Source organism: Vicugna pacos, chromosome 27 (genome assembly GCF_048564905.1).
Source record: "Vicugna pacos chromosome 27, VicPac4, whole genome shotgun sequence".
Classification (NCBI taxonomy): domain Eukaryota; kingdom Metazoa; phylum Chordata; class Mammalia; order Artiodactyla; family Camelidae; genus Vicugna; species Vicugna pacos.
Window position 1 is genome coordinate 22,784,501 of NC_133013.1, and position 27,989 is coordinate 22,812,489.

At 54.0% G+C, this 27,989-nt stretch overlaps 1 protein-coding gene across 1 annotated transcript in view; it reads left to right on the top strand.

Annotated features, from left to right (window-relative positions):
- Positions 1-27,989, top strand: part of RASGRF1 (Ras protein specific guanine nucleotide releasing factor 1) — a 94,297-nt gene that overhangs the window by 40,807 nt on the left and 25,501 nt on the right. Inside the window, exons 6-17 of the mRNA XM_006208790.4 lie at positions 3,561-3,640; positions 5,883-6,076; positions 6,475-6,584; positions 9,015-9,133; positions 10,489-10,649; positions 13,802-13,865; positions 15,854-15,990; positions 18,165-18,247; positions 22,269-22,517; positions 23,505-23,878; positions 25,845-25,970; positions 27,606-27,776. Of these exons, the coding sequence (XP_006208852.2) occupies positions 3,561-3,640; positions 5,883-6,076; positions 6,475-6,584; positions 9,015-9,133; positions 10,489-10,649; positions 13,802-13,865; positions 15,854-15,990; positions 18,165-18,247; positions 22,269-22,517; positions 23,505-23,878; positions 25,845-25,970; positions 27,606-27,776 (1,868 nt within the window). The remainder of the gene's footprint in view (positions 1-3,560; positions 3,641-5,882; positions 6,077-6,474; positions 6,585-9,014; positions 9,134-10,488; positions 10,650-13,801; positions 13,866-15,853; positions 15,991-18,164; positions 18,248-22,268; positions 22,518-23,504; positions 23,879-25,844; positions 25,971-27,605; positions 27,777-27,989) is intronic.

The following is a 27,989-nucleotide window of genomic DNA, read 5'->3' on the forward strand; positions in this document are numbered from 1 at the left end:
GGGCCCCTTTGCTGCCCCTTACGTAGCATTCATCACACTTAAATATTTTCTTTTGTGTCCAGGTCTCCCCCAGGACTATAAATGTGCTCTGGGAGGGACAGGGCCACAGAATACAGTTGCACTGGCTGTTCACTGCACACTTTAGGGACACCATTCATACAGACTAGGGATCAGCAAATTTTTTCTGTCAAGGGCTAGATAGTAAATATTTTTGACCTTGTGGGCCAGAGGGTCTCTGTCAAAACTAAGTAGTCTTAGACAATCCATAAATAAATGAGTGTGGCTGGGTTCCAGTAAATCTTTACCTATGGACACTAAAATGTGAATTTCATATAATTTTTACACATCATGGAATAGTCTTTTGATTTTTTTCAACCATTTAAAAAATATAAAAATCCTTCTAAGCTTGCAGACTGTATAAGAAACAGAAACTGGGCCAGCATTCTGGATGGCAAGATTCCATGTCATAAAAATGTCATTTTCACCCAAAATACACTATATGCTTAATATAATTCCAATCACTTTGCAGTGTAGCAAAGTGATTTTAAAGTTCAGCTGAAGGAATAAATATGTGTAAATGGATAATAATATTCTGAAAAAAGAACAATGAAAGAAACATTTCCTATATTAATTAAAATATATTATAAAGTTTACAAATATATTTAAAGTAATGAAAACAGCCTGAGACTGTTGCCAGAATAGGCTAATAGATCATCAGTGTAAAATAGAAAGTCCAGAAACAGACGTAAGCGTGCATGAGAATTTAGTAACAATAAAAGGCAGCCTGGGGGGAGAGCGTAGCTCAGCGGTAGAGCGTGTGCTTAGCATGCATGAGGTCCTGGGTTCAATCCCCAGTCCCTCAAGTCAATCAATCAATAAACCTAATTACCTACACCCCCCCCAAAAAAAGAATGAAAAAAGAATTTTTAAAACCCACCACATGCAAAATCAGTGGCAAATAGCTAAGCAAAAATATCCACAGTGTACATGTTAGAGGATATGCTTAATGTATAGTTATTTAAAATTAATAAAGGAGAAAGTAGTAAATGGGCATGACTTGACAATTCCCAAAAGAAGAAACTCAGATGGCTAGTAGGTAGGGAAAATGTCCAACCAGCCCCACTAACAACGATCTCTTAAAGCCAGTGGAATCAAAGTGAGACCATGTTTTCTTGTTAGATGGGTAACAATGGCAGGCTCTGGGTAGTAGGGTTACAGGTGACATCCTCACAGTTTATAGTGCTTTAAACATGGAGGCTTCATCAGCTACATTTTTGTAGTCCCAGTTTATGACGTTCCTAATATGCTACTCTACCAGTCTGTGCAGTCGGAACCTAAGAAGGTTCGTCCTGCCGTCGTCTGCTGGAGCTGCCTGGGAATGGGGCCCTGCGTCTTGCTGTGGCGGCTCTCAGGGTTCCCCAGAGCCTCCTGGCTCCCCAGGAGCCCCTGGAAGTCCTCTTACCTCCACCCTCCCCCCACTCAGGGCCCATGTTCCCCCCTCTGTGTGCTCTCACGTGCCCTGGACTGGTCTCTTGAACTTTCTGAAGAGTCTTCACATGTGGAATACTAAAATTCTTAAAATCAGTACAGTACATGTTTATCTACCTAATAACTAGTTCAGGGACCACAGACAGACAGACAGACAGAAACCAGCCTTGTCAAGGGTCAATCTGCAGCAGACTTGCTGCCTGAAAACTGAAAATGCCTTCAGCCATCAGGTGGGGGCCCTACTCCCCAAATCAGTGTGTCACCACACGTGGAGGGGCCACTTTTCCTGGAACTTCAGAGGGGTGACGGGTAGGACCCACTCAGGAGTGAGGACTCAGAACCCTGCCTCTACTTGGCTGCTTGTTGCTTCTGCCGGTAGACGTTTTCCTTCCCTCCTGCGCACCCTGTGGCTACGACAGAGTCGCAGACTTCGCTTTTCAGCCCGGAGTTGCTGTGTTCTCTCCCCGACCGCTCACTCCATCCCCCCTTTCTCCTTGCGGCCTCTCCCTCTTTTCTCTCTCATGCTCTCTCTCTCCCAACTCAGTCTGTTTTCTCTGCAGAGTGGGGGTGCACAGGGCATTTCAAACCCCCCTGGAGTCACAGAGTCTCGTGCCTCTCAGGCCCGCTGTGTACGTGAGACCCCAGGCCCTGCCCCCCACAGGCCTCCTGGGCTGTGCAGCTCAGGGGCGTCTCTGTGCCCACCCAGTGCCTTCCACGCCCTGCTCTCGTCCTGAGAAAGGGAGACCCCAGGGTGGGGCCCAAACCCCTGGGAGAGGGGGCGACACCCAGTGACACAGCCCCAGGGTGGAAAACACCAGGAGCTCAAACAGCCACTCAGAGAGCTGGGAAGGCGCAGAGGGAGGGAGCAGAGAGCACACCGCGCAGACTGTACCCAAGGCGGGAGCCGAGATGTGGCAGAGAAAGACAGAGAACAGTGCAGGGAGAGAGGAGGGCACGCTCAGAGCCCTGACTCCGGGGGCCCCTTCTTGCTCTCTGGACTCAGTTTTCCTTTCCGTGAAGGAGGTGCACAGCAGAGTCCTTTTGGCTTCCCCTGTCTGGTTCAAGGCAAGTCCAGACAGGCTGGGGAGACCCCTGGGTTTCCACGGAGCAGGAGCTGGGGTGCTGCACAGGAGCACGGGAGGGACAGTGGGGAGGGAGGGGCGGGGTGGGGGGCGCCACGGGAAGGAGCAGAAGCAGCCTCTCTCTTGGGCTCTTTGTTTGTCCTGGGAGACAGGCTAGGTCTGTGCTCTGGGGCCAGCAGCTTGGGGAGCAGAGGGCAGGGAAGTGGGTGCCAGGAGGGGAGCCAAGGCACACGTGGCTGCCCAGGCAGAGCCCAGAGAACCGATGAGAAAGCGTGCTCCCTGGAGCATCTTAGGAGGTGACAAAGCAGGCCCTCCAGAGATTCTGGGATTTCTTTCTTTTCTTTTTTTCACTTTTCTAACTTTTCCCCCAAAAAGGGATGGTGGAAAGCTAGCATTTTCTGAACATCTGCTATGCATCCGTACTTTCAAGGGTTACCTCATTTCACCTCCACATTTTATACAGAAGGACCCATGTGCCAGAGACGTTAGACTTCTTGCTTAAGATCGCACAGCTCGGAAGGGGCAAGAGGCAGATTCCAGCCCTGCTCTGTGTGGGTCTCAAGCCCTAGCTCTTCCCACATCATCAGTGGGTTTTCCTCCATGCTCTCCAGAGCCCTGGGTTCCTCCAGGATCCCTCAGGGATACCCCCAGCCGGTGGGGACTTGAGGGGACAAGGGAGGCTGGCAGACAGAAAGCGCCCCTCCACTGCCTGTGCTTGACTGAACGCTCTGCAGTCGCCATCCCAACGTTCTTAACTGTTGCTTCACAAGGGGCCCATGGGTGTGCTTTGCGCTGGGCCCCGCAAATTACACGGTCCGTCCCACTGATGGGGCTCTCACGTAAGGTCTCCCCTGAGCCGCTGTGGTCCCATGGGCAGTGACAGCCCCTGCCTCTCCCCTGGGGCCCCTCTGCTCTGCTGGACCTGGGGGACGGGGCACCCTAGGGGGCAGGAACTCCTGGCCAGAGCTCACCCTTTGCTTTCTCTTTCAGCGAGACCATCATGTTTTTGCACCAGATCTTTTACCAAGGCCTGAAGGCCCGCATCTCCAGCTGGCCCACTCTGGTCCTGGGTAAGTAGCAGCCCTGGCAGAGGTCCCCAGCTTTTCCTGCCCCTGCCCCTGCCCCCGCCCCCACCAAGAAGTCCCTGGGCGGGGGCCACCCCTACTGGCTGGTGGCACTTCTGTCCTTCCAGAGTGTAACAGAGTGGCCCCTTAGAGACCCACAGAATCCCACTGAGGGAGCAGAAGAGGAAAGACAAGTTGGCCAAAGCTACATTTCTAGGAGGAAGCGATATATTTTTAGTGTCCTATCTGCTTTTCTCTTTTAAAAATAATATATATGTACCCATTTGAGAAACTTTGAGAATCCAGAAAAGTAGAAAACGTTTAAAAATATCAACCATAGTTCTGCTTCCCAAAGATAACTACTGTAAACACTTGGGTCTGTTGCCTCCCTATTTTTTCCTATGTGTACATCTTGGGGGATTTTTTTCCCATTTTACATAATTGCAAACATACTGAATATAGAATTTGAATCTCACTGTGAGTTTTTTTTTTTTTTGCTTAACATTATTGCATAAGTGTTTTCTCATGCTGAAGGCATACTTTTTCATGGCTGTATAATGCTCCAGTGCCCTGTGAACCTGCCACCCTCTATGCAACCATCTCCCTTTGTTGGCTCTTAAAGTTGTTTTACCTTTTTACTGTTAGAAATAATCATCTCTGGAAAGGAGGGTATAGCTCAGTGGTAGAGTGCGTGACTAGCATGCATGAGGTCCTTGGTTCAGTCCCAGTACCTCCATTAAAAATAAATTTAGAAAAAAAAAGAAAAGAAATAGTCATCTCTGCTTATGAAGTTTTCTCCATATTGGAGAGTGTTTCCCTGAGGCAGGTAGTCAAAAAGTAGAATTAGTGGAACAACAGGTGTATACGCATTGTCACATTGCCCTCCAAGCCCTCACTACTGTGAGTGGTGTATGGGAGTGCCGCCTGCATCTCGCCCCTCCACACCAGGTGTCATCTTCCTTCCACTCCAGTCAACAGGGAAAGGTGAGTGTTGGCATCACCTCCGCTATGGAGTCAAGGGAACAGGCTCCGGGAAGTGAAGGAACAACTGGAGGCAGCAGAGGCTCTCCTGCCCGCAAGCCAAGAGGCTTCCAGGGGAGTGGGCACTATTTTTGTTTTTCTCAAGTCAAAGACCCCCATTTTCCCCAAGACCACAATTAGAAGCAGCCTTAGAAAGACAAGGTCTACACTTCCCTGCGACCACAGAGCTGAAGATGCTGCCCACTGGGCAGCTGAATACCCCGTGTAAGAGCTCCCACTTAGTTTGTTACGAGGAAGGCTTGTCTTTCTTTTTTGATGGGGTTTGTAAGCAGGGGTTTCAGTGGTTCCCCTCTGTCCCTGCAAGTGTTGGAAGGCAGATTTGGGCTTTCAAGAGCTGGAAGGGCAGGATATTAGATACCCAGGAGATTGAGACGGACGGGCCAGCAGGGGATCCAGCTCCCTGAGCCAGGGGCTGCAGAGCTGGGGCGGTCAGGAAGAGCAGGGACGGATGGGCGAAGGGATGGACAAGGTGAGAGGACAGAGACTCAGGAGGGCATATCATGTGGTGGAAAGCCCTGGTTCTGGGCCAGCTACTGACTCACCTTGTGACCTCAGATGGGTCACTGTCACAGATGGGGCACTCTGGGAGAGAGGCCTCCTGGGGAGCCTTCAGGATGACAGCGTGGCAGAGCCAGAGCAGAGGGGAGTCGTCTGCGATGCGGTTACAACAGAGGCCTCAGCCAACCCCATGGAAAGCTCTGGAACTGAGGTGGCCCCTCAGGGATGTCCCAAATCAAGGCAGAGGCTGGCCTTTACACCTCACTTGGACCTGCTGTTGGGTCCAGCTTGTGCAAAGCAATTTTCTTCAGCTGAGAGAGTTCCCAGCAGGAGAGGACCCAGCTGAGGGCCACCAGCACTGGTGGCAGCTGGGAACAAGTCTCCTGGGTCCTGGAGGGTTTCCAGGGGTACACAACACAGCGCTCACTACACCTCCTCTCTCTGACCCTCCAATACACAGGTGTCAGGCTGTACAGGGCCCCCATCTCCAAAATCTGTGATTCTGATGTGGTCCCGATGTCTGGGGCCACCTGTCTGTCCCAGGGGAGGTAATGGTGCCAGAGTCGTCTCCAAAGGCAGGGGTTTCTCTGGGCGGGACTTTGAGCCTGACCCTGACCTCCTGGGTAGTGCTGGGTGAGTCCAGGGCCGACGGGGCGTCTGTCTCCCTGGGGATGCCCCGGCCCCCGGCTGAGCCCTGCCCTCCTTCCAGCCGACCTGTTCGACATCCTGCTGCCCATGCTCAACATCTACCAGGAGTTCGTGCGTAACCACCAGTACAGCCTGCAGATCCTGGCCCACTGCAAGCAGAACCGCGACTTCGACAAGCTGCTGAAGCACTATGAGGCCAAGCCCGACTGCGAGGAGAGGACGCTGGAGACCTTCCTCACCTACCCCATGTTCCAGGTGGCGCCCAGCCCCGCCTGCCAGGGCACATGCCCAGGGGTGGGGGGCTGCTGGGGGGCTGGGCAGGGAGGGCCGCGGCTGGTGGGGAGCCAGGCCTGCAGGGATGCCACGGTGACAAAGGCCATGGCCTCTGGGCTGCCTGGAGAATGGGGTTAGGACCAACCCCTGCCCCTGGCTGGTGGAAGGCCAGCTGACATGGGCCGCACGGGAAGGTGAAGGGGCAGCTCCTGGTCCTGAGTCTGCACCCAGGTCCTGCCTCCTGCTGGGGCAGAACCTCAAGCTCTGGACTCTTGTCCCAGACAAGACCCTGGAAGAGCCTGTCTTTCTCTCCCTGTTTCTGTCTATCCCTCTGACCTTCCCTGCCCCTGCCTCTGTCCCTGTCCCCTGCCCCTCCCCAGATCCCCAGGTACATCCTGACACTTCACGAGCTCCTGGCCCACACCCCTCACGAGCACGTGGAGCGCAACAGCCTGGACTACGCCAAGTCCAAACTGGAGGAGCTGTCCAGGTGAGCCCGGCCGCGGGGCACCCCCTCCCATGGGCAGGCGCGGGCTGACGGTGCCCCCGCCCGGAGTCCGCCAGGCCTGCCATGCGTGGGGTCCAGCCCCCAGCCCTGTGCGGGGCCCTGCCAACCAGCCCAGAGCCCTAAACAGCTTCCCACGTCCAGCGAGGGGCAACGAGTGAGGCCACGGCTCTCAGCTGGGCAGAAAGAGGACCCGGCTGGACCAGATCAGGGCACAGGCCCCGGAGCAGAGGATTAGGGAGAGGATGTAATCGGGGTGTGGCTGCAGGCTAACAAAACCACTATGGGATGGGGACCGCAGTCCTCACGTGCCCCAGGAAGCCAGATCCTACAGTCCTCTCCAAGGAGAAGATTTGGGGCCCCCGTGAGGCAGCGAGCTCCTCATCCCTGCGGGATGCCCTGTACCAGTGCAGGCGGGGGTGCAGGTGGCATATGGTGCCAAGAAATTCGGCCTAAGACCCCAATCCCCTTTCCCCCAGGGTCCTGGGTGTGCCGCCTGCTCTAAGCACCTGCACCTGGCCCGGAACCCAGCCCTAGCAGCACCGAAGAGGGTTTTCCCACCGTGTGACAACAGCCCTTTCTTCCCCCTGGCACCCTCCCTGGGGGCCTGTGGAAAGCTCCAGCCACAGCAGGAAACGTCAGATAACCCACCCCTCCCTGGCTGTGCTCAGAAACACTGCGCCCTCAGGGCTGGCTCTCTCCTGCCTCTGGCCTTGGTCCTGTTTTTCCTCCTGAACTCCTGGGCTCATTGATAACCCAGGTCATCACTTTTGGTTCCCCCAGGAATCTCAGGCCCTAGAAACCCATGCCTTCCCAGAGCCCCCGAGGCCCTTCAGCTGCATGTACAGCATGCCCCCCCCCTAGCCTGGAGCTGCCACTTACCCTGAGCAGCTACAGTTGACACACCTCTAATAGCAAAACTAGTTTTGCCACTTTGGATTCACCCCCTTATTTTTTAGCAAATCCAGACTCTAGCTAAATCCCCACCCTCATCAAGAGAGATGGTTCTGATTGACTTTGGCTAATTCCAAAAGTGGAGTCTCTAGCCACAGCTGCATATACCCCAAAAGGTGCCTCCCTGTCCCATGTTGTTTCTACAAGAAGGCTAAGGCCTGGGCTCCCAAGAAGAGCATTGCTGAAGGGCAGGGAGGAGGGGACCAGGGCCCCTAAGGCAGAAAGACACCATCTCAATGCCCCAGTCTGATAACCAGAAAAAATTAACAAATTTACAGTGTGCCACCTTTTTATAATAACATTTTTGCAGCCATGATAATGGCAACAAAGATCATCACCCTTTATTCAAGCGCCTCTCATGTGCCAGGAAGAGGGTCAGCCCACGAAATACGTTATTTTCCATCCTCATCCCAACAAACTACAGATGCGGAAACTAAGGCTGGGAGGGGCTGAGTAGTTTGCCCCACCTCGTGCTGATTGCACTAATCTCAGCTCCAGCTCCACCAGTGCCATCTCCCATTGTTGTGGGGCTTAAATTGGATAATGTCTATGCGAGAACTCTGTAAGCCGCATACATATTAATCAGCCCTCTTATTGGTCTTAATTATAGAATTTCAGGCATCAGCAAACAAATAGGAGGTTTTGTGCTTTTATTAGAGTAGGTGGGGTACTTTTCTCAGACCCCCTCCAAAAAAAAAAAAAAAAAACTACTCACTACAGTCCTAAGACTCCACGGCTTTTAGCAAAGTTGGCAGCTCACATCTACCTTTTCCCACCAGGGCAATTGTTTAAAAGCAGTTCAGTACTGCCACCTCCTGGAGAGGAGGGGTGTTGCAGCAGTCAGGAGGCCAGAAAGAAGAGTTGTCTGTGTTCTTAAGGGCGAGCTGTGTGCCAGAGCCGATAGAAGTAAGCCGAAGTCAGTCTTTCGCTGAGCCAGCTGGATTGCCAGGTGCTTCAGAAATAAGCCAGTCCAGAGCCTGAGGATTAAGGAAACAACCGTATAAAGAGTGTTCAGGGGGAAGAAACAGCAAGGACAAATCGCCTTGAGGCAGGAATGAACTTGGTTTGTTCTATGGATGGAAATAAGGCTGGCAATGGGATGAGGGGCAGGGTGGGGAACCAAGGATGTCTCCTGTACACCCATCTTCCTCCCAGCTCTGCTGTCTCTGATCCACGAGGTTCAGACTCTAACTCAGACAGACCTGCTTCCTAGCAGTTAACCTCTGTTTCCTCCTTGCGCTGTCAGAGGACAAAATGAGACACCCACCCTCCTCCCCATAACGTGCACACACCCCGCAGGCACTCGGTAGATGCGAGCTGTCTCCCGCTTTACGACAATGGGCTCCACCTGCGAATCCTGGACCCCAGGCTTTCCTCCTAGGTCTGGCCAGAGACCGGCATTCCCTCCTCCCTGGGAGGCGGGAACAGCCAGTCCCTGATGGTCATTGCTTGTCCCCACAGGATAATGCATGATGAGGTAAGCGAGACAGAGAACATCCGAAAGAACCTGGCCATCGAGCGCATGATCATCGAAGGCTGCGAGATCCTCCTGGACACCAGCCAGACCTTTGTGAGGCAAGGTATGGCCTCCGCGCCCTGCCACCCCGCCAGGTGGGCCCAGCAGCAGGAGGCAGGTGGCACTCGGGGACACCACCAGTTGGTTTGGCTGCTGTGTGCCAAAACCTGCCAGCGTGACTGCAGAGTATTCCGGGACTGCCAGGGGAAAGCGACAGCTACAGGGAGATGTCGGTATCTATACATATAGATGCAGATATTATTGGTTTTCACAGTTTCCTTCTCCCCAGATGTAAACATAGTCCTCCCCAGATGGCCTGGGTTTGTCTATTGTATGTCATATTAAACACTGGCATGTCCTTTTGGAGAAAGAGTAGAGAGGGGAAGATGGGGACAGATTCCGACTGGCCCCGTGAATCACAAGCATTTTCAGCATCCCAGGTGGGCCAGTCCCTCTGTCCTTTGCTCAGCATCCTTTGCCTCTCGGGGGAGGCCGTGATCACAGTGGTTCTCATGGGTAGTTTTTCCTCACCCTTGGGCCTCACTGACCTTGGGGACCTTGAGAGGCACAACCCGGTTGAGAGGGGCCAGAAGAGAGACTCTGCAGCCCCGGGTGTTAGAGCCGTGATGCCTTTAAGGCCACTTGGTTCAGACTCCGTGCCCCCTGGGAAACTTCAGCTTCCGCTCGTGTGCCCCAGAGGTGACTCCACCACAGGATGGACCTGTCGCCTTCCTTCCGTCTAGTCCTAGGATTCTCTGGCCAGATGAAAAGCTTGCCAGCACCTCCCGCTGGCCTGTGCAGCTGCCGCTGGCCCCAGCTGCCCTCACCTTGGAGTTTGTTCTGAGCCCCTATGTGTGGTCCCTGTGTCCTTCCCCCAGGCCCACCCAGGGACCTGCTGAGCCCAGAGCCAACCTAGTCTGTCTCTCAGCTCCCCCTGAGCTGTGCTGGGCCCAAGCTGGAGGTGGCCCCAAGAATGGCCTCCCCTGGGATGGGCAGCGTCCCACAAACCAGGAGTCTGCTCCATCGCCCTGGGCCAAAGAAGTTCCTCCCAACCTGAGGGGCTGGGCTGGACCTGGCAGCCAGCTCCACATATGTTTAGCCTCCTGCCACGCCCACCTCCAGTCCAGCCCTGCATTCTCACCTGAGGGTTCCTTTGCTTTCCAAGGCCCCGGCCCTGGCTAGGTCAAAGGGTGCTGCGTGGAGTTTTTCCGATCATCCCCCACACGACCCCCGCCATCTGGCCCTGAGGAGGGGCTAGAGGGAGCGTCCATGGTACGTGTTTGCTACCAAGAACTCGGGTAGCCTTGTCCCACTGCCACAGCCACTGGCATCGTGACCCCACATGCATCCTCAAGGCTGGGTCAGAGGCGAAGGGTCATGCTGGAATATGGGCTCAGGGTCTCTCTCCTCCATCCGCAGGATCCCTCATCCAGGTGCCCATGTCCGAAAAGGGCAAGATCACCAGGGGACGCCTGGGGTCTCTGTCCCTAAAGAAAGAGGGCGAGCGACAGTGCTTCCTGTTTTCTAAGCATCTGATCATCTGCACCAGAGGCTCCGGCGGGAAGCTCCACCTGACCAAGGTAAGGGCGGCGGGAGCTGCGGGGCTGGCAGTCCAGGGGCTCCCAGCAGGCTCTGCCCTGATCTCGGGGTCTTGACTGCCCCGACCGTGGGCCCAGAGGGTGGGCAAGCGTGTCAGAGACTTGAGAGTGGTGGCTTGGAATGAGAAGGCCAGTGACTGGTTTTCTACTGGAGAAATTACAGGAAGTGGGAAAGTGAGTTTGAAGACCCCCGAAGGCACCCCCACAGCTGGGTGCTGGGCCGGAGGAGCCGAGGGGGCCAGAGGAGCCCTTAAAAGGCCCGTGTGCAGGTGTATGAGGGGCAGCTGGGGGATGGTGGCACCTGGCAGAGGACAGGGCAGCAGCCTGAGCCTCTCTTTTCCAGTCAAAAGGAGCTCAGACCGAGCCCCTCCTGACACCCCCTCAGGCACTCACTCGGCCAGCACAAGAGCCCACACCCCGCGCAGAATCTGCTGCCCCCCAGCACGGCACATGGCCTGTCTCGCTGCTGTCAGCTCAGGACCCCTCCCACCTCTGTCTCTTACACGTGTGTGACCCTGGAATCTTCCCCGCCCCTGTCTACACCTCACTTCCTCATCTGCAAAACAGGGACGAGGGGCCTCACCCAAGGCGTGCACGGAGACAGGCAGGTGGCCGTACACCTGCTCCGGGGAGGAGGCCCCCCCGGCCTCGATCGGCTCTAGTCTCCCCAGCCCTGTGTCCATCCCCGCGGAAGCTCGCTTTGGCAGATTTCAAATCTGAACACTCTGGAGCCTGGAAAGGGCCAGAAGGTGCCCTTAACGAAGCCAGGGCATCAGGGGAATCATCCTTCCAGACCCTGGATGCCTGGCCCTAAACTGCAGAGCTCACAGATCAAGCCCTGGCTCCCAGAATGTACTGCTGATGTTAACGTGTCGGCAGATTAGTCGATTGGCTGCACAAGGGGGAATTAATTTACAAACACTGATACTCCAGTTTCCACCAAATCATGTATCAAGGAAAGCCGTCATTATTTATTAGCTCTGGAGGTTCTGCTGGGAGATCTCTGTCCAGGCTGGGGGGACAGTTCCCCCCAGCAGGTGGGGGGTCAGTAGGGGCAGGTTGAACTGGAGACTTTAAGGTCGCTTCCTAGTCTGAAAGCATGTGTTTTTATGTTTGTTAGTTTTACGTTATTTTGGTTTGGGGAGTTGTTCATTTGTTTGAGTTTTTAAAGTCTCTTTGCACACTGATAAAGAACACGGAACCCGAGTGCTGCTCAACTTCTAGCACTGAGACTTACCAGTGGGTGACTTCATGAGCCTCAGTTTACTTTATCTGCAAAATGGGAGAGAAAAGTACCTACTCCTCAGGAGTACTGTGAGGATTAAGCGAGGGAGTGGGTGCAAAGCCCATGGCTCCGGGCTTGGCACCTGGTAAGTGCTCAATAGATAACAGTCATTGTCACTCTTAGTTGTAGAGTGTGAACTTGTAATAGTAACAATAGCAAGCTTTGCAGAGTGATACTGGGCGCCAGGCAGTAGGCCAAATGCTTCATGTATATTTAACTCCTAGAACAGCCCACCGAGGCAGGCACTATTCCTTTCCCCTTTGTATGGATGAGGGGACAGAGACTTCTGGGAGGAGCTAGCAGGGGCAGAGTGGGGATTTGAACCCAGGGAGTCTGGCTCCAGCGTCTGTTCTTAAACCATAAGCTAAAATTCGAACCACTTCTCATTAAATACTGCAGTTGGAAACAGAATGAATGCCTCAAGTCCTCCTGAAAGGGGCATGCTACCACTCCGCCAGATCTAAAACTACCGTAAGAGTTTTTTGAACTTCCAGCAGCAGACGGTTAGAGCTGGACGGGGCTTTTGAGATTATCAAGCCCAGTAACGTCACGGCGCAAATTAAGGCCCACCAAGACCTGGGGCGCTCCCCCGCGGCCACCAAGGAGCCAGGCAAGAAGCAGAACCCAAGACTGGGGCCGCTCTGATGCCTCTCCCGTCCCCCTCTGCCTCCCAGGTGGCTGCCTGCCCTGCAGACGTTTTCATCTATAGATTAGCTGCATGGCCAGGTCTTTGTTACCATCAGTTATTCTATTATTTATCTGTTGCTGTGTAACAAATTATCCCCAAATAGAGTGGCTTAAAACAAACATTTGTTGTCTCATGGTTTCTGTGAGTCAGGAGATCAGGATGTGGGTAGCTCGGGGTCTCCTATGAGGCTGCAGTCAAGGCGGCAGCAGGGGCTGCAATCATCCGCAGGCTCGACTGGGGTCGGGGATCCTTTTCCAGCATGGTCCCCTCACATGGCTGTTGGCTGGGGGCCTCAGTCCCTCATCCGTAGCCCTCTCCTCATGACACAGCAGTCGGCTTCCCCTAAAACAAGTGGTCCAAGAGACAACAAGAAAGCAAGTAGGAGGCTGCAGATCCCAAAGCCACACCCCATCACTTCTGCTTTATTCTCTAAATAAGAAGCAAGTCACTGAGTCCAGCACACACTCAAGAGGACAGGAAGTAGCCTTCATTTTCTGATGGAAAGGGTGTCAAGGAATTTGTGGATGTGCTTTATAGCCAGCACAGTACGGCTGCTCTGATTTCTCACTACAACATCAAGGGATCCCACACCCAAGAGATGCCCACACACCCAAGGAAAGGAGGCAGATTTCCATATTCTTAGTAATTGAAACCCAGCCGCTGACCTTCAGCTGGGATCAGGCTGGTGAGGCTCTCTCCAGACTCTACCACTAACTAGCCAGATGGCCGTGGACGAGACATTTAACTCTGTGATTTCATTTCTTCACCTATAAAATCAGAATAACCATACCTGAGACAGGTCCGTTTCCCTAGTGATATATATGAGGGCTTTCCAACTTCTGCAGATTTAGGACTACGAGGTGCTGTCTCGGAGCTGTGGTAGGTCAAGAAGAGGCCATGCGAGCCAGGTTCTGGCCCCTCCGCCCCCAGCCCAACCTTGACCTGCATTTGGGGAAGGTGTCTCTGAGCCAATCCTACTGGAGCCGCTTCATTGGGCTCCTTATATGAAAATAAAGTTCTTCAATTTAAAAACCAAAATGGCTCAGCATGTAATGCACACATACGTGCTCACTTTTAAAGTCCCTTCCCATCCTGATATCCAGGACGCCAAAACTAGCACATCTCCCACTTTGATTCAAGGCGGCCCCTGCTCTTTTTCAGAATGGAGTCATATCCCTCATTGACTGCACCTTATTGGAGGACCCAGAAAGCACGGAGGAGGAAGGTGAGTGTGACGGTCACATGCAAGCCTGTGTGCTACACACACACTAACCCCAGAGGGTTGGGCCCAGGCATTGTTTTTTTCTTGGGAGGAAGGGAGGCTGCTGAAGGGTGGTCCTGAACCCAGAGGGGCCAGGTCCTTAGAGAAGGAGCTCCCTGGCCCAGTAGGTGATAGCCTCCCCCACCCCTCCTGGTTCCTTCAAAGCTTCTTGGGTCCCTGGACTTTTTGGTGCCATTCGGTTTGGGGGCCTCAAGGAAGAGACCAGGGGGCACCAGCCCATCTCTGTCCTCCAGTGGAAAAGGGTGGAGTGTGCAGGGACACACGTGCCCCTGCCAGGGGGAGTGCAGGGGAACCGTCCCCCACAGTGGGACTGGAGTGGCCAGGATGGGAGGCAAGGTTTCAGGGAGAAGGGAGCATGTGAGTGGGGCCTCAACACAGCAGACGGGTCAGACAGGGAAATGCGGGGAGGGCAGTGCCCAGGCATTTGGAAAGCCTCGGGGTGGGGGCGTTCCATGGGATTTCTCAGAATCAGAATTGGGGAACGAGGTCATTATTTTGGGCTAAGGGGTGGGGTCACTGCTGTCGCTTGACTGGACCAAAGTTGGTCCATGTCTCCCTCATTCACTGGCCCCCAGCCATGGCTCTGGATGCTGCCCGCGGGGATACACCAGCTGGACCCTCCATCTTTGCCCTTCCCCGGACTGGGGCTCCTCAGGGCAGGGCTGTGTCTGAAGGACCTCAGATCCCAGTCCCAGCATGCCTTGGTGTCAGGCTTGCGGTTTGCTAGGGGCCAAGAGCCTAGTCCATACACACACTTGATGGACACACACACACACACATACACACACATACACACACACACACATGCACTTGTACGCATGCACCCTGGTCAGCCCCAGCACCAGCTGAGCTCTGCACCCTTCACACCTCCAGGTGGCCCCTCAAGGCTAGAATAAATGTGCAACAGTTTACCTGGGGCTCTTACCAGCGCAACCTCCTTCCATCTTGGCCACAGCTGGTCCAGACTCAAGTGGAGTCGTCAGGCCCCAAAGTTCTTTTCCCTGCAGGGCCAAGGGGAGTGGAGGCAGGACCCTACACGTCCCCCACTCAACACCTAGACACCCCACTTCTCAGAGGGGCCAGCACCATCCCATCCCCGAGTCACCACATGGAGCAGGCTCTCCTGTGCCCAGCAAGGAATCCTACAATTCTCGAGTGTCAACACCAGAAGGGGTGGGGACCTCAGAGCCATTACATCCCACTCTGCTTGCACAGGAGGACGTCTGGGGCCCAGAGCAGGAAGGGCACCACCCCATGGTCACGTTGCCAGCAAGCAGAGTCCAGGGCTGTGGCAGACCTTCCACAACATTCCATCCCATTCAGTGCACTCCCAGTTAACGCGGCTGCATCGAAAGGAATCCCTGAGCTGTGACCTCAATCTTTCCAAACAAACAGCTTCCAAGAGTTCAAGGAACAGTTCAGATTAAGAGCAGTAACAAAAATACCTAGAATTTACTTTGGCTTGGGGGAGCCCTCAACTGAGCTAAATGTCCAGCCCCGTCCATAAAACTCAAGATCTGAAGTTCTTTTGGCCCCAGGATCTCTTTGTGGGGGCAGGAGGTCCCTGCTGCAAGGCTTGGCTGAGCAGCTGCTCCGCTGGGCGTCTTACAAAAGTCCTCCCTGGGGACCTCAGCTCCCCATTGGCGTGATGAGGGCAGAGGGTCGACCCATGATTCCCAAAGGCTCTTCCGGCTCCGATTCAGAGCTGCCCCTGTGTGGCTGGAAGCTGCTCTGCACTCCAGGGCTTAGTCTTTCCATCTGTGAAGTGGGGATTCCTCACCTTAAAAAAAAGTTCTGAAACCAGCAAGTGCCCTGATGCCTTACCGATGCAGTGCCTTCACCGATGGGTAAGGCAGAGTACCGTTCAAATGTTTTCCGACTCGAAAAAGGCCCACACTCATTCTGCCAACTCCGTGTTTTGCAACTGGAAGCCAAAGGATCCGGCCAAGACATAGATCACTTGGATTTTAAGATCGGGGTGGAGCCAAAGGATTCCCCACCCTTCACGGTCATCCTCGTGGCCTCATCCAGACAGGAGAAGGCGGCGTGGACCAGTGACATCAGCCAGGTGAGCAGCATCACCTGTTCCTGAAAGCAAGTGGTTCCTTCACACCTAAGCTGGCTGGGGGTCCGGGGTCAGCTGTAGGGCTCTGATGGGAAGACGCGGTGTCTCCAAGGGCAGCCCCAGCCAAGGCTGAGCCCCGCTACTTGCCCAGTTCTCAGAGGCCTCTGGGCCACCTGCAGAGTGTGGTCTGGGAAGCCCGTGCATCTGGATCATCTCGAGGGTGATTTTTTTAAACTCCACATTCCAGGGCTCTCCCCTCCAGCCCTGCAGACACACTAGGTCCAAGTCTCTGGGGTGGTGCCTGGGAACCTGCATTTTAGCACTCACCCCAGGTCACTGGTGCCAAGGGAAAGTCTGAGCACCATGACCCAAGGATGTTGGATGTAGCAGAGCCAGGAGAGAGAGCCAAGGCCTCGCAAAGCCCAGGTTTCACCCTCCCTCTTTGCCTGCACAGGAAGCACAGACTCCCCGGGGACCAGAGAACAGACCCAGGGGGCTGTGGGCCCCTCCCTGCAGGACCAGGCAGAGATCTGAGTCTGGAAAGAGGCTGTCGGCAGCGCCAGGCTTCCGGCCCGAGGACAGGCCTCTCCCTGGGCCCTGCAAGGGCCTTCGATGAATCCGCGCAGCCTTGTCCCAACAGCAGATAAACTCCTCCAGGGCCGCCGGCCTGCGGTCTGCGCTCTGCAGAGCAGATGGCTGTATTAGGGTAGCAGCTGACGGAGGAAGGGGGCAGCAAGGCAGGAGATGGCCCCCTTTCCGGGCAGGGGGCCTGGGAGTTGTATTTATGGAGAACTGGGGGCAGAGTCTCCTCTGCATTTAAGGGGGACTCCCCTCACTCACTCCCTGCCCCTCGTTTTTATGCCTCACGTCTGCGCTGCCCTGACTGCCCACACACCACTGCCTCTGCCTGCCTGCCTCCCTCACAGCCCCAGCAGAGGATGGCGGGACGGGGCGGGCGTGTAGCGGGTGTCTGTCTGCTCCTGCTGAGTCTTCCCACGCCTTCACACAACTAGCGTGCCCCGGGGAAGTCGGAAAACTGGAAACACCGAGCGTGGCCCTTTCCTGTCCTCAGCAAGCCATCAAAGGCTCAGGGCCACTGGCCTGGAGAGTGTTTCTGGGGCCTCTGCCCCCTTGAGGGCTGCATGGCTGATGCCAATGGGTGTCAGGGCCCCCAGGCCCTCTGATGCCCCCAGGAAGCTCTGATCCGGGGCCAGGTGCCCTACGTTTCAGGGTTGCTGGCAGAACCAGAGCTAAAGAAAGTCTCAGAGTGTGGGGCTAGAGAGGAGGAGCTGGGAAGGGCAACTGAGGAAAGCTTCCTCTGGAGGCCCCCAAAGAGCAGGGGGCCTGGCTGGGACCAGGACTGGGCCTGGGAGCACCCACTGCACCAGCCTCTTTGCTCTCACCTTCTAGGGACTTGGACCCCTCCCCCAACACATACATCCTCAAAACCAGAAGATCCTGGGATGCGCCCCCACCCCCAGGCCTAGGATAAACCCTCTCATGGTGCAATGTGGCGGCTTGGGGCGGCGGGCAATGAAGAGGAAGAAGTGTGACTTTGTATCTTTTTTTATTGGAGGAGGTGTACTTTTTATTCAAAGAAAAATTTGGATTTTGAGGTTTTTCAGAGGCTGAATATATCATACAGTTGTCTGTGTCCCCCAGTGCCGGCAGCCTTGCCTCCCCCGGGGGCGGGAGTTTTATATGGAAAACCAGCTGCAGCTTCAGAGTGTTGGCCCTGTGGTGGGCAGAGGACAGGGTGCAGGACAGCACCCGTGCGCAGGGGGCACGGAGGCCCTGCTGAGCCGGCCTCCCCGGGGAGACATCCCAGAGCACGGTGGGTCTGGTCTTGACCTTGGCACTGGATCTCAGAGGTCAGCCACAGGGTGGCCAGGGTCAGACGCTTCCATTTTGCAAACAACCCAAGGAGGTAGGAACCATTATCCCCCATTTTGCAGGTAGGAAAGCTAAGGCCCAGCGAGATCAAGTTAATACTCAGAAGGTCACTGAGCTGGGGACTTCAGACTGAAGTCCAAGGGATGCTCCGCGTTGACCTTGCCTTTGCCTCTGCGATGCCCTGGAGGTTGAGGACCCTGTGTCGCACCAGGGCACGTGAACCCTGCACTCAGGTCTCAGAGTGGAGGCTGAGGCTCTGACCCTGGGGTCCTCTCTGATTCCAGTGTGTGGATAACATCCGGTGCAATGGGCTCATGATGAACGCGTTCGAGGAGAACTCCAAGGTCACGGTGCCGCAGATGATCAAGTAAGTGCCCTGAGCAGCCCTGCCCAGGCCGAGCTCCAGAGACCGCGGGCCACCTGGAGCCGGCAAGGGGCTTCGAAGACGCTGGGTTTCGTCTTTCCGGGTGTTTTAGGTGTTTGTTTGCTTGTTTATTTTGAGTTAATGTCTATTTGGATGATGGCTTTGGCTTAGTTTTTCTTGTTTGTCTTGAAAATGTGGATTTTTGTATTAGGCTGATTAAAATACAACATCAGGTAAGACGATTTATACACTCTTTTTTGTTTAATAGCTATATTTCTTTTCCTAATTACAAAATGAGAACACTTCCAAAACGCAGGCCCCAGGGCCACTGTGTTCATTTGAGCAACCCCAGGGACGAGGGATTTGTGGGGGGACGGTGGCATCCTACTGAACACAGCTCTCTGACCGTCCAGGCAGGGCAGCCTGCTGGCCTGCACCAGCATGCGTCTTCTCCGGTGTCTGCTCGCCTGACCCCCTCAGGGGCCCACCGGGTGGCCTGCTGGCTCTCTGGCCTCCATCCAGACCTCTGAATTCCCAGCCTGCTCTGTCCGCCTGGCTCAGGCCAGGACCCAGCTCCCCGACCCCCAGCACGTTGTGCTGCCCAGAGCACAGGAAATCTTTCTGCTCTCAGATTATTCCCTCTTCTTGGTGGCTTCCTGCGGTTCTGTAGGTGCAACATGTATCTCCCTGAATCTTGGTAAAAACACAAACCAGATGTTTTCTGAAATGCTCTGTGTCTTGCAGCATAGCCGCCTTGGAAGGAATCATTTCCTGTTTCTTCGGGATGGACATTTGTCAAACTGCACTGTCCTTGTAGGCCCTGTGCTTTTTCTCTATTTTTCTCATCCTGAAAAGAAATCCCCACTGCCCTGCTCATTGGAGGTGGTCGATAAGGGTTACTTATCCATTAATATTTCAAAGCCTAGGGATTTTTCCAAAGAAAAACCTTTAAGGACAGTGTGAAAGGCTATATCCAGTCTGCTCACCTCTTCTGAGCACTTCCTGCACTCCTAGGTGGTAGGCACCCTCTAAAGAGCCAGTGACTGCAGAGTCCACATTTATTTACTGTCTACTGAATGCCAGACAATATTACAGGTCCCTTAGGTCATTTAGTCTATTAAGTTCTTAAAAAATCTTTTGAGGTAGGTCTTGTTATTTCCATTTTACAGATGAGGAAACTGAGTCCAGGAGAATAAGTACCTTGTGTAAGGGCACACAAGAAACAAGTATTACAGGTATCATCTGAACCTATGTATTCTGATTCCAAGCCTTGTGTTCTTCCCACATCACCAGAGATACTAAACCTATTCCTGCCATGACAAGCATTATGGGCTGAATTGATACTGAATTAGATTTTTTTTTCCCTGTGAGCTCATGATGGTAAGATTCCCAAGCTTATCCTTTCAGTAATGTCATGTATTTATTCATTTATATCATCTTCTAATCATATCCCACCAGAAGACAAAAAAGATTGAAGGCTGCCTACTAAATACATATAAAAACAACTAGATAAAGTACAGTCATCCGTGTGTGAGGAATACGGACAAACAAAAAATAAGGAAGGAAAAATAAAATGAAGCCCGAATGAGGTTAACTGCACTTGCTGTGCACCTGCTGGAAGTCAGCACTAGACTTGATTCCAAGCCTCTCAGCAGTCAAAACAAAAAGGGAAACATGATTACAAAGATTCACAGGGTTCAGAAAGTGAAAAACCACAGCTGCTTATGGAGGCGTGATAGAATCCCCCGAGACAATGAAACGTGTCCCGTGGTTTAACCACCAGAGGGCGCTGTGTTGTTGCAACTGGTTCCCATCACACCCAGCAGAGGCTGTGGGCGTCAGGCTCACAGACAGCTGAAGGAAAACAGACCTGTGGGTGTCTAGACCCAGCTCAGTCCTCAGGTCCTCAGCCCACTACAGTCTGGTTGACTGCACCAAACACCTGTCCTCATCTGTTGGCAGCCTGAGAGGAGTGGGACTTGCTGCTCCCAGATCCTATTTGGAAGGTCTCAGGGAAAGATTCAGATTGCTCCAGCTTGGATCAGACTCCTACCCCATGCGGAAATCACTCTGGCTAGAGGTGAAGGACTTTGAGAGATCCAATCCAGGACACCTGCCCAACAGTGTCACTTTTAGTCCAGCTGATGTACTACAGGCTGAAGATGGACCCCAATGCTTTTTTTTTTTAATTTTTTAAAGCTTTTTTTGGGGGGGTAATGGGGGATACGATGCAATTAATTTTTTTTTTAATGGAGACACTGGGGATTGAACCCAGGACCTTGTGCATGCTAAGCACACACACTACCACTGAGCTATACCGTCCTCGCTCCTCAGTGCTTTAATAGGAAGCCAAGGTGAGGTCAAAGAGAGGATGACCTCTCCCTACAAAGGCTAAGAAGGTTGAATAGACTGCTAAGAAATCCACCCCACCTTGGCACAGGGGCCGGAGGGTCATAATGAGTGACCATTGCAAAGCCAGCTTCATTCTTTATAGCTCTTCATAGCTAAGGGAAGGGAGCTGTCAGCAGATTGCTGGCAGGCGAGGCAGCTAGTAACAAAAATTTGTGGGATTTTTAGACTTAGAAAAGAAATTAGACCCTTGGAAATTTATTGTATCTGCTGACACTTGCTTATGTGGTTTTTAGTTTTGGATTGCAAGCTCATTTTCAGCAGGGGTCTGTCTGTGAATGTCTTATAGAGCCTGGTTGACAGATGCCCTTCCAGAAAGGTTCTGCATTTGTTTCCACCAGTTGCCTCAGGAGCATTACATTCTGTGACCACACTTTTATATGCTCTGTTTGGGCTTCCCAGACCACAAAGGTAGTATGAATTTGTATTCCAGAACCACCGGGAGGGCAAGTAAGACATTCTCAAGGGAGCTTTCTACCTCCGCCCAACCCTCCCCCCAGAGGCTGGGCTAATACAGAAAACATGCAAACTAGATTTTCCTGGGCCATCTTTCACCAAGCCTGTAGCCCTTCAAGGCTCCCAGCTTTACATGCGGGTCTCACTCCAAACCCCTCCACCCGCAGGCCCAGGCCTCATCTCCTTCTCTATTGAAACCCGAGGCACTTGGTTTTCAAGGGCAGCAGATGCCCTAAAGGCAGCTACAGCATCAGCTTGTTTCCAAATTTCTCTTCATTTTTGGCCCCTGGGAATTTCCTTTGCATCTTTTTGTCTCTACTTATTTTTTTATTGAGATATAATTCATAAAACTCACCATTTTAAAGTGTACCAGTCACTGGATTTTAATGTATTCACTATATTGTACAACCATCACCACTGTCCAATTCCAGAATAATTCCATCACCCCAAAAAGAAACCCCATACATATTAGCAGGCAGTTCCAGTTCCCGCTCCCCCATCTCCTAGCAACCACCAATCAACTTTCTGTGTCTACAGATTTGGCTATTCTGGACATTTCATATAAATGAGATCATATGATATATGGATTTTTGTGACTGGCTTTTCTCACTTTGCATGTTTTCAAGATTCCCCCGTGTTGTAGCAAGTGTTAGTGCTTCATTCCTTTTTGTGGCTGAATAATATTCCATCATGTGGCTAGGCCACATTTGGTTTATCCTTTCATTGGTTGATGGAAATTTGGGTTGTTTCCACTTTTTGGCAATTATGAACATTGCCCTCGTGAACATTTGTGCCCATGTTTTTGTGTGAACAAATTTCCTTTATGTCTTGTGAACTCAGTAACACATAATTTTTTAGTTTGTTATGTTTCATCCAGTATTTGTAGTTTTATATTGTCAGGTTTTTAGGATATTGTTGAGAAAAAGAAGTCGCAGGCCATTCTTCCTCAGTGTCAGTCTCCCAGAGCTTTCCTTGTTCCCATCCTAAGCCACCTGGTCCTTCAGCAGTCCCTCTGTCTTTGGCTGTTGGCACGGTGAGGAGACCGTGCTGCTTGGGCCATGGTCTAGCCTTCAGGGAACTCACAGCCTGGTTGGGGAGATGGCCGTGGACTTGGAAACTTCAGACCCAAGTCTCCTCTTGGTCCTTCCTCCTTCCCCAGGTCCGACGCCTCCTTATATTGTGATGACGTAGACATTCGCTTCAGCAAAACCATGAACTCCTGCAAAGTGCTGCAGATCCGGTACGCCAGCGTGGAGCGGCTACTGGAGAGGCTGACGGACCTGCGATTCCTGAGCATCGACTTCCTCAACACCTTCCTGCACTCCTACCGCGTCTTCACCACCGCCATCGTGGTCCTGGACAAGCTCATCACCATCTACAGGAAGCCCATCAGCGCCATCCCCGCCAGGTGGGCTGGCCTCCCCCTCCTGGGCGGGCCCACAGACCTTCCAGGCCTGGGAGGGAAACTGACCTCGGCATTGGGAGTGGCTGGGGAGAGGCTGTGCCCTGCACTGGGTGGTGGGATGTGGGGCACCCTACCAAGGAACCAAGCCCACCTCCTGCAAAGAGGTGGGGAGACCTGACCTGCCTGATCTGATGCCCCTGCTCAGTCCCAGCCTTGTCCACCTCCCCCGGACTCCTGGGGTGGTGTAGAGTTGGGGGTAGGGGTCATTATATTGCTCTGTCCTCCCTGTTCTCACTTATTAGTCCCCTCCTGGAAGCCTCCCACCCCTCCCCACCTTCCCCATTTAAGAAAGAACGAGAAAGAAAGGGAGGAATAAAGGGAGGGAGGGTGGGAGGAGAGAGAGAGAATCCTGTCCCTTCTCTGTTTAGACCACATCCTTCTGACACACTTCGGGTGGTTCAGCACACGGAGGGCAGGCCACCTTAGCCTTGGCATCAAAGCCATCTTTTCCATCTATATCACTGCAGCTCAGCCCTGTGATGGGCCAGCTGGGACCCAGAAAGGTCAAGAGACTTGCTCCCAGGCCCCTGGCAATAAGGACTTGAACCCAGGGCCCTGGGCTCATGGCGACCACTGGCGGCCACCCCTGCTGCGTCTGGGTGACACGGGCCCGTGGGGGGTTCAGAGAGGCGTTTCTCAGAAGCCTGCAGGTCAGGAGGACCCACGGCGTCTCAGATCAGCGGCTGCTTCGGACCAGAGGGAAGCAGAGGAGGAAGCATCAGGCAGACGCGCCGTGCCGCCAAAGCCCGTGCCCTCCTCCCAAAGCAGGACATTCCTGTCTGTGGACTCCTGGCCTCGGGCCATTTGACCACCTGGTCCTTTTGGCCTGGTCGCCTCTCAACCCACCCACCAGAGACGGGGCTGCCCCAGGCCTGGGCGGGCAGTCGGCCTACACTGACCATTCGTTTTCGTCCCCTGTCCTCCCTAAAGGTCACTGGAGCTCTTGTTCGCCAGTGGCCAGAACAACAAGCTCCTGTACGGCGACCCCCCCAAGTCCCCCCGCGCCACCCGCAAGTTCTTCTCACCTCCTCCCCTGTCCATCACCAAGACGTCGTCGCCCAGTCGCAGGCGGAAGCTCTCCCTGAACATCCCCATCATCACAGGCGGCAAGGCCCTGGACCTGGCAGCCCTCAGCTGCAACTCCAACGGCTACACCAGCATGTACTCGGCCATGTCGCCCTTCAGCAAGGCCACACTGGACACCAGCAAGCTCTATGTGTCCAGCAGCTTTGCCAGCAAGATTCCAGATGAGGCCGATACAGCCCCTGAGAAGCCCGAAGAGCCCTCAGCTCTCAGCAAGCAGAGTGAGTGGATCTGAGGGCCCAGCCGCACCCCACTCACCGGCCCACTGAGGCCGGCCCAGCCCCGTCAGGCTCCCACGGGGCAGGAGGGGAGGCTGGGGGTCCCGGCCGGATGTGCAGAGCCTGGGCAGGGGGCCAAGCAGCCGTACGTGGGAGCCCAGCTGCAGAGGGGCCAACAGATCCCTGGGAAGGATGAGTGTCACTCCCGTCACCAGGCTTCCCGCTGGCCTGACGACAGCTTCCTGCTGCAGCCATGTATTTGTCCATCTGTGTAGTGACATGTCCTGGGCCAGGCCCCAGTCAGGGCCCAGGAAAGAAGAGGTCATTAGACCTAAGTCCTGCCCCCAGAATTCACAGGGTGGCTGAGGAGCAGGACCAGACACGGAAACATGGGCACCTGATATGTGTGTTCAGGGGTGCTCCAGGGGCACCAAGGATGCTGTGGGGAAGCCGTCAGGAGAGTCAGAAGACTTCCTGGAGGACCCATTAGATCTAGATTCTCACCAGAAGGAAAAGAGAACCTCCTAGACAAAGGGAAAGGAGTGGGCAAGACTGAGGAGCAAGGAAAAGCGTTGCGTGTTCAGGGAACAGCATGGAGCTCAGCATCCCTGGAGCCCTAGGCGTGGGTTGGCAGCTGGAGATGATGCTCTCAGAGCCCTGACCATTCTGGAGTGACGTTTATTTGGAGGATTGTCTGACTCTGTCTTACATTAGGTCAGCCTACATCCTGGGTACCACCAGTGTTGTCTTGGTTAGCACCCATGTTCATGTGTGCGCACGCACACACACACAAACACATGCACAGCCCTGGGCTGGTCGGAAGCCCTGGGCTTTGAGGAGGAGGCAGCCTTTGTAAAAACATTGAAGATAGTCGGGCTTTCTCTCCTCTGAGTTGGGAAGAGGGAAGACAGAGGGACCCCCCCAGCAGAGGGCACAGCCGAGGAGGGGTAAATACCGAGTGACACTGACTGTGGCACATACAGTAAGCAGGTCACGTGCACAGCTCCAGGTCAGGAACCAAGGTAACAGCCTACCAGAGAGCCCCACATGCCATCCCACAGCAGCACAGACTCCCTGGCAGGGCAGCAGACAAGGGCACAGAATTCCATCTGACATGAAGCTGCAGTGAATCCAGGCCTGTCATGTCCTGACACGTAGTGCAAGACGGTCCTGAAAAGTCATCTCATACTGGGCTTCTCAACCTGCGGTCCAGCAGGCCCTGAGCCTGCCCGACTGTGCACCGCATTGTGCTTGTGTGTGTGCATGCGGACATTCGCTTCTAAACAGAAGACCTGTAGCTTTCTTTGGGTTCTCAAAGAGGTCAAGTGTCACTCCACTTATTTTCTAATTGGGGAAACTGTGGACCAGAGAGGTGAAGAGTTTTTGACCAAGATCTCACCACGCCAGAGCTGGACTTTTAATATAATTCATCAGCTTTCCCCTAAGTGTGTAAACCATGAGTCTCCCAAGATTAGGGGGACTGCCCAAACCAGGATGCCTTTGATAGTGACCAGGCGCAGGGACAACAGGGATAAAGCAGGACTTCCCTGGGCAGACCAGGGTAGATGGTCACCCTAAGATGTTTCACACACACACCAAGAAAGCAGGGAGTCAGGTGGTACCCTGCTACTCAAAGTGTGGTCCATGGACCAGCCACGTGGACATCACCTGGAAGCTTGTTAGAAAAGCAGGCTCCAGACTGTTGAATCAGAATCTACATCCTAACAAGATCCCCCGCTGTGCCCATGAAGTCTGAGGAGCCCTGGGAGAGCAAAAGGCCCCCTGGAGGTGCACGAGGCCCGTTAGCACTTGGAAGGTCTGATGCGGCCCATGGCAAATACAGCTGTTAAACTTTCTTCAGCCAACATTTCCCAAACTTACTCTGTTTGGCTTCGTTAAATTATAGGCCTGAATTTAAAAATCAATGACTGTTTGAGACATGCAAAATTATTTCCTCTTTTTCTCCCAGGCTCAGAAGTCTCCATGAGGGAAGAGTCGGATAATGACCAAAACCAGAGTGACGAGGGTGATGCCGAGACATCCCCCACCAAGTCTCCGACGACACCAAAATCTGTCAAAAGCAAAAATTCCTCAGGTACAATTCGCCAGTCCGAAACTACAGATAGATTCCAGAGGATGTGTGAGATCCAGGCGGGGAGAGGGCAGCGGGTAAGCCCGAGGAAGGTCTAGTGGGTGTCAGCCCTTCTGTGTTACGAGTGACTCCTTCCTACGTGCGGGAACTTAACTGCCCTTCCTAGCCCTGGGGGTGAGTCTGGGGCCGCTACCCTGGCTGGTCCTGCTCTTCAGCTCAGCAGAGTCACTTCCCCACCCTACCCCACTCCGCCCCCACCCCCGACTTCAGGCAAGACTGCACAGCCCACCCCATACAGGCAGGAGGGCCCAGCATGTGGGCTCATTCATGAAGATCTGATTCAGAAGGTGTTTCCTGAGCCGCTGCTGCATGTCAAGCTCTGTGCCCCGCCCTTGAGCCATCTGATGCCGCACAGAGGGGCCAGGTCATTCCTGGTTTTCATACAAGGGAGAAGTCTCCCCGAGAGGTTGTAGCGATGCCCACCCTAGTCTCAGACTCATGATTCCGGAAGGCCCTCAAGGAGCCATCTGGGTCCCTGGTTCCCACAAAGCACCTCCCCACGCACCGCGGGGCTCTGAGATACCAGGGGTGAGGCGCGAGCTCACGGGAGCCCCTCCCGCCCCTGCTCCCACATACGAGGTGCAGCCTGAACCCCGAGCTCCCTGACTACCCAGGCCCTCCCAGGAGACCCGGTAAGTCACAGGGGCACCCACCTGCAGAGGGAAACTGCCCGGACACCGCAGGCCTGCCACAGCTTCTCAGACACCCTAAAGTAGATTCACGGAGAGAGAGCCAAATTCCAGAAATAAGCTTTTGAGTTTCTAAAATAAATCGTTTGCTCCTCACAGCAAAAGCACTGTTATTTTGTCCTGAGTGTGGCTTGCTCTCCAGAGACTTACAAGATGAAGCTAAAGGTTTTTGGAACCAGATTCTACTACCATGACTGCTGAAAAATAATCATTATTATTGTTAATAGCATCAATATTCCATTGTATATGTATAGCTTTTCACGCGCTACTACTACTTCCATCCATGTTACCTCTTTTAATCTTTATGTTCACCTTTTGAAGTAGGTGTTAATATCCCTATTATCCAGAGATGACTCAGGCTCAGAGAGGTTAAGTAATTCACCCAAGTCCACGCAGCTAGTAAGGGGTGAGGACTTGGAGTGCAGGGCTCTCTCCACCCCGCCGTGCCAGGGAGCCCGTCCGTATGAGTCATCGATGTCACACATTATGCAGGTCATGTGTTCATTTCCAAACAGACTGAAAGGGTAAGAAAACTCACGACACTGTCCTCAAGCAGGCCTGTGCCAAGCTGGGCTGAAGAGGTGAAGGATTTGGAACTAGAGAGAGAGGGAAGGGGTGGTTCTCCAAAAGCAGAGGGTGGCGGGACCTTCTCATCTCGTGGGAGAAGCAGGGGGAGGCAGGGGTTTTCCCTACCCCGAGACACCCCCAGTCGGTGGGGTTGGGTGGCATGGGCCTGCCCCTTCCCGGGGACGTCAGCAGGGGAACAGACCCCACCACCGCCACCTGACAAGCCCTGAGTGCAGTGAGTACAGCCTGTCAGGACCCCGGGGTTCCTGGCAGCCGAGGGCTGGACCAGGAAAGGCTGAGGGGTGGTCCGTGCTCCCCCCAGAGTTCCCGCTCTTTTCCTACAATAATGGAGTCGTCATGACCTCCTGCCGTGAGCTGGACAGCAACCGCAGCGCCCTGTCAGCGGCCTCCGCCTTTGCCATAGCAACTGCGGGCGCCAACGAGGGCACCCCAAACAAGGAGAAGTACCGGAGGATGTCCCTGGCCAGCGCAGGTACGGCGGGCTCCGCTCACGGCCGGTGATGACAGCCGTGGCCCCGGGGGCCTGTCCCCCTTCGAGTGCTGAGTGCTTCCTGCTCCAGGCTTGGCCAGCGCTGAGGCCCCTTCCTCCCCACCCCACCTCTGCTGCTTGGCAGACCTCTGTTCAGAGTAAAGCCCACGGCCCACAGGAGCCTCGGCCCCCACGCCACCACCCACTTCCACGGCA